At 39.2% G+C, this 6510-nt stretch overlaps 1 protein-coding gene across 3 annotated transcripts in view; it reads right to left on the reverse strand.

The window, feature by feature from the left end:
- Nucleotides 1–374: 374 nt before the first annotated feature.
- The window catches only part of Sptssb (serine palmitoyltransferase small subunit B), a 32536-nt gene continuing 26400 nt past the window's right edge, over nt 375–6510 (reverse strand). For 2 of the 3 annotated variants that reach the window (XM_028763645.1, XM_028763644.1), the window contains one exon: nt 375–1957. In XM_028763645.1, coding sequence (XP_028619478.1) covers nt 1698–1928 — 231 coding nt within the window. In that variant the 5' untranslated portion in view covers nt 1929–1957 and the 3' untranslated portion in view covers nt 375–1697. The remainder of the gene's footprint in view (nt 1958–6510) is intronic. The other variant, XM_028763646.1, reaches the window with a different exon arrangement.

Here is a 6510-nt window from a genome sequence, read left to right on the forward strand (position 1 = left end):
GTCTATAAGAATTTTTCTAGAAAGTTCTGAGGTTGAAAGGCTAGTCTTAAAATGGGCACTATTCCTTGGCGTAGGGTCCTGATTACCAGCATCCAATGCTCTCTGCTTCCTGACTGTGACCGGTTGCCTCATGCTCCTGCTGCTATGCCTTTTCCACCACTGCATGCTGTGCTTTCCAACAGTGAACCCGGAGAAGCCCTGCCTTCCTGAAGTTGGTCCTGTCAAGTATTTCATCACGTCAATGAGAAAAGTAAGGAGCAAACGTTAGTTTAATTCTGCCATTGTGAGATCCGTTTCCTTGTTAGATTAGGACGAAGTCATCTGGAGAGTACGCTGTAGTATATCATGAAGGAGAAGCATGTGCAAACTGGGCATTTGCTTATAAAAGTAAACTTAATTTTATTTTGCAAAAATCAACAAGTATATATTTCATATCTGGTTTCTCTTTAAAATGTACATTTTGTTTTTTAAACAGACATGCAGGTTGATTTTGCATGCCAAATATCTTTCTTTGTATGACTCTTTGGAATATTTTCTCCTAAAACAACGGTGCTAATATTGTCCAAAACCTGTTTATTTATTTTTTTACCCTCCAGAATCACTAACGTTAATATTTATTGGGAGGAAAGAAAAACTGCAGGGCTTGGTCTTTGGCTTTTATGTTTGACTCAGCACTATAATTAAAATCTTACACTTGCTTTGAAGATAAACATTTTGAGAGAAATTTAATAAATCTTGTTTCTGCTGTGCGAAGGAGCTGCTATATCAAAGCCTTTAACTGGAGCTGTCAACTTCCCGCTGCTTGGCTATTACTTCCAGCCTATTTATTAGCTTTGCTTCCTGTAGCCCAGGACATGCAGTTTTCCTTCCTCTCACTAAAGGCAAAGCAAAACAACACTCTCTCTTCTTTTTTCTCCTGCATCATGTAAGGTGGGGTGTGATCAAAAAGTCACAATATCTGAATTTGCTTTGGTTATACTTTGTGTCTTAAACTTAAATTATTCTCTAGTATAACAGTTATTTGTTTACCTAAAAAAATCACCATTCCTTTAAAGGTGTGATAAAGCCAGGTTTCAGGAGCATTTGAAACAATGCTGAAACAAAATCTGAAAAAAGATAATTGTCTCTGGCCTATTACTTTAAAGTAAAAGAATTTTAGGGAAAGCAAAGAAAATGAAAATTTAAAAAAACAGAAGAAATGGATTTTAGGTATTAGCTATTCACCAGAAAATAAGACCTTAAAGGCTCATCTATTTTATTCCCATCTTTTAATAAATTGTAAACAAGTACGGGTGTTTTGATAGTAGCCTATGAAGAATTCTTTTATAACATATCCTTTCCTATATGAAGAAAGCGATGTAAATGTGACTCTGTCGTGTCTCTTATAAGCCTATGTTTCTAGAAAAGTTTTATTTCAAAGCATCCTGATTTCAAAAGAAATCTGAAGCCATTGAGTTGAGTTGAGCAAATGTGGGCTATGGGGTTAAAGTCACTGACTTTTCTATCATCTGAAGCACAATGCTGCATGTACAAAAGCAAGTGGGAAGACACCTATCTCATACTCCAGGCAGGATGTGTGTGACAGTGCATAGAAAGAGTGCTGGTCAGGTCAGAGGTGAAAGGTGATACAGTCACCCAAGTCAGTAAGTTGTAAGCAATGTGAATACATTATGCCATTTCACAGAATTCCAATGAGATCAGTTAGAAATTGAACTGTTATATCCACATATTTTGGAGAAAAATTCCCAAGCCAGGCGAATGTGGATGGGGATGAAGACATAGGCCGTGTATACCACCATAGCAACAATGGTTAGTAAGATAGTATTGATCATGGATTGTTCCCAAGGCTCCATGACAGCACAGCAGGTGATGATTTGGTATTGGTAGTAGAGCCAGGCTAAATACTCCTTCATACGCTTGAAATCCATGGTTCTTCCTCAAGCTGTGGAAAGTCTGCCTGTTAAAGAAAGCAACATGACAGAAGACAAATAATATAAGAAAGAGAACATACACTTTTCTGGTAATTCACAGCAAGCATCTACTGTTTCCTGAAAATTTGGTCATTTTCAGGCAAAGGGTGTCCATGTCAGTAGTCCTAATATGAACTTTGGGTGTTAAGGTTTTAATAGGTTCAGTGTGGCTTCAAAACATCATATGAACAGGTGCTTTTCCACTAATAATAAAGATACATCTTCAAAAGCACAGAGTGAGTTCAATATTGTAAAGTAACTAACACACACACACACACACACACACTCACCACTTAATATACTTAGCCTATTGAACACCAAGGCTTAGCCACACAGTTCTTGAAATAAGCATTTATCTGCCTTTGTGATCACAAAGCTGACTGGAAGCTGTGGCTCATTGTTGTTGCCCAAGATCACCAGGATATTGCATGATATAGTAAAAGCCAGGAAAGAATCACAAATCAAAATAGAAAGTATGGTTTATACTGGTCATGTACCACAATAAACACTGAAATATCACATTGGGACTTTAGTCAGTTGGCTATTGTAGATACATGACTGCATATATTGACAGTAGGGTAAAGAGCATACTCAAGCTGACCCCAGATGGAGCATCAGGAGCCTTTGAATGGACCGATCTAGATTTCTCCATGTCTTCATTTTCTACTGATCCTGTTGTGTACAGTTTTGATGTAGTATGAATACATACAATAGCCTTTGATCACAGATGCATGTTGAGTCTCATGAGACCTTCCAGTGAATCACTGGGCACGTGGGTATTGTGGGGGACTTCCAAAATAAATGAGAAGCCCAGATCAGCCTCTTAGCCCTTCTGTTCTTTCCACACGGAAGGACACAGTCTCCAAGGCATGTGTCACTTTGGATGTAGGGACAGACCCTCACAAGCTGCCAATCTCATAGCACCTTGGTTTTGGACTTCTTAGTCACAGAACTGTGAAAAAATTATTATTTATGTTTACTACTTTTAAGATCTTTATTATAACAGCTCAAATGAACCAAGGAATATACGTCTGCCAAAATCCGACATCCATTCACAATAGAAGTTCTGGAGAGACTAGGGATACATGGGATATATCTCAACATAATAAAGGCATTCTAGGGGAAGCTTATATCCTATCATCCTAAGTAGAGAAAAACTCAAAGTATTTCCATTAAAATCAAGAACAAAACAGAATGGCCATTTTCTCCATTATTGTTGAACATAGTACTTGAAGTCTTCGCTAGCACAGTAAGATAAGAGAAGGAGATAAAGAGGATACAGGTTGGAAAGGAAAAAGTCAAAGTAGTGTAGTTTGCAGATTATATGACTGTATGCATAAAACAGCCTAATGCTGGTAGGAACCTGCTACCACTGATAAATGTCACACTCAGCAAATATCAGCAGGACATAGTAGAAAGGACACACAAAACCAGGCTTCATGTGAATGAATGACAAATGACCAAGAAAGAATTTAAAGGAACAGTATGACTCACAATGATCTCAACAACAGTGACAAGCTACAACTCACACTGAGACACACAGACACATACAGAGAGAGGGGGGAGGAGGAGGGGGAGGAGGAGGGGGAGGAGGAGAGAGGGAGAAAGGGAGAGAGGGAGAAAGGGAGAGAGGGAGAGAGGGAGAGAGGTAGAGAGGGAGGGAGAGGGAGAGGGAGAGGAAGAGGGAAGAGAGGGGGAGAGAGAGAGAGGGGAAGAGAGGGGGAGGAAGGGAGAGGGAGATGGAGAAGGAGATGGAGATGGAGAGGGAAGGGAGAGGGAGAGGGAGAGGGAAGAGGGAGAGGGGGAGGGGGAGGGAGAGGGAGAGGGAGAGGGAGGAGAGAGATTTTAAGTGGAAGTGAAAAACTTGTGCACTGAGAATCATGAGACAACAAAGAAAAAGAAATTGAAGACGAGGCAAAGATTTTCCGTTGGCAGTGTTAACAGAGTAAAGATTGTCATCCTACCAAAAGCTCTCTACAGATCCAATACATTCTCCATCGAAACTCTAATGCAGTTCCCCCCAGAAATTAAAAACAGCCATCATAGATTTCATACGGAAATACAAAAGACCCATGATACATAAAATAATCCTAAATAACAACAACAACAACAAACCTGCTGGGGGTAGTAACATCCCATATTTCACATTATATTACAGAGCTATAGTAATAAAAACAGTCTGGTACTGACTTGAAAACATGAAAGTAAAATAAAAATATAATGATCAAAGAGCTAATAAAAGATTAAGGAAAAAAAAGACCCTTAGTCCTATTCATTAGAGAAGCCTTCACAATCTCCTTGTTTGCAAGGCAGCCGCTGTGGTCTCTGCAGTGCTAGCTGGCCTGTGAAATTCCAGGAGAGTCTCCTGTCTGCATTTCATATCTTGCTATAGGACTACTGAGATTACTGATGCCCACAGTCATATCTGGCTTCACATGTGGATTCCAGGGATCAGCCTGAGGTCATCAGATTTGTAAAGCAAGTGTTTTTACCCACTCACTGGTCCCTAACTGAACTTCTCAGTACTACTACACCAGAGATTAGGCTTAACATGGAGTTTAGAAGATATGGGAGTGTTCAAACTGCAACACAATAATAATTTCAATGGGCAAGACTATCTCAGAAACCGAGATTTCCAGGAACAGAAACAGCAACTGTAGAGTACCAATACTTGAGGTCTGGCAGTCCTACTAAACAACCTAATTTTTTTTTTTTAAATCTTACTCATAACTATCCACAGTTGCTTTCCTGTAACTACTTAGAATTTGAGATATGGCTAGGTGATTGGTAGAGGACCCTACAGCTTATTTATTAGTGATTTAGTGCCAGGTGGTGCTGGGTAAAGATAAAGTCATATGGCTTAGCCCATACACACCTCTTCTCCTTAGGGAGTGTAGAGTAGTTGGAAAGACAGATCTTAGCCAGTTATTACAAACAAATACGTAATTATCAATCATATTAAGTGCCCTGAAGGGAAAGTATAGTGTTCAAGGAGCATTTGCAAACCTGATCCAGTGTGAAGAAAAGATAAAATATCAGGGATGATTAAAGGCCAAGCAGAGTGAGGGGAATGAGGAAGGGAGAGGAGGGAGGCAGGGGAAAGGTCAGAGGAGGGAGGTAGCCTGGGAGGCTGACAGTCCAGGGGAGAAGATGGGTAAAACCATCAGGGTTAAAGTGATGCCAAGGCCAAGAGTGGGAGGATGGAGTCAGACCGGTGAATTATTTGTCCTTTACTCTTATGATTCTAGGGTGTCCTAGAGGCTATTGAGAGGAAGAGGCTATAGTGTGAAGAAGCAGGGACTAAACTTACGTAGAGGGCAAAGTACATCCTAAAGCCAAGGCAAAGTGGACTTGCATAGCAATTGTTTTAGAAGCTCTATGCCTCAGCTTTTCCCGAGGGTAGTACCTGTTCAAAATCAGCCACTTATTGAATATTTATAAAAACCTATAAAATTCTTTTTCAGTTTTATTAATGAGATAATATTGTTCATTCAGGAATATCATTGATTTTTCTTCTCACTATTGTGCTTTTTAAAAAAATGCACTAATTAATCTCCTGGCTGATTTTTTTTTTTTTTTACTTTAAAATAAACTTACTTGGGCAGCTGTAGCAGACAATGATGACAACCTTTTGGGAAACCCTGAGCTAGAGGCACCCAGCTGAGCCTTGGAGAATGTGGAATAATAGATGTCTAGTATTTAAGGCTGCTGAAAGTCAACCAATCATCAAAGAAACAGCAGATAAAAATCTTATGAACATATATGGAAAAATCATATAACACATATGTTACATCAAAGACAGACATTTTGGGCACAAATACCACAATGGCTTGGAAATGAACATTTAAAATTTACTCTCATACTAAGAACATTACATTTATTGACTACTTCCAAAACATCTTATTTCTCAGTCCTGTCAATTGCCAGTTTTGACCTGTGAAAATACTTTTATAGATTTGTTTATTTTCTTAGTGTTTGTGTATTCGTGTGTGTGTGTGTGTGTGTACATGCAAGAGTACCCAAGGAGGCCAGAACAATGTGTTCAGTCCCCTGAAGTGAGTTATAGGCAGTTGTAAGTTGCTTGACATGGATGCTGAGGATGGAATCTCAGTCCTCTGCAAGAACAGCAAATGTTCCTACCCACTGAGCCATCCCTCCAGCCCCAGTGAAATGTGTTTTTATTATCCCGTCTCATTTTAATCTCATGAGGTCTAACAGTTAGTTCACAAAAGGCATTGATTCTTTGATTTTCCTTTTCTTTTGATTCTTCTTTTCATTTATTGATGAGGAGATTTAAAGATTGTTTATCCACCATTTCTTATTAAAAGGTGAGAAGAAAGAGTTTGTATTGGAAAGTCGTCTGCCATTGGAGGATATGAACTATCTTTAGGTTCTAGATTTAGTTTGGTAATCTACTTCTCCTTCCTTGTGAGTCCATTTTGTATTTCCTAAGAGACAATATGTACAATTATGTACAATGAGAGAGAGAGAGAGAGAGAGAGAGAGAGAGAGAGAGAGAGAGAGAGAGAGAGAGAGAGAG

This window comes from Grammomys surdaster, unplaced genomic scaffold (assembly GCF_004785775.1).
Source record: "Grammomys surdaster isolate TR1022 unplaced genomic scaffold, NIH_TR_1.0 139, whole genome shotgun sequence".
Lineage (NCBI taxonomy): Eukaryota > Metazoa > Chordata > Mammalia > Rodentia > Muridae > Grammomys > Grammomys surdaster.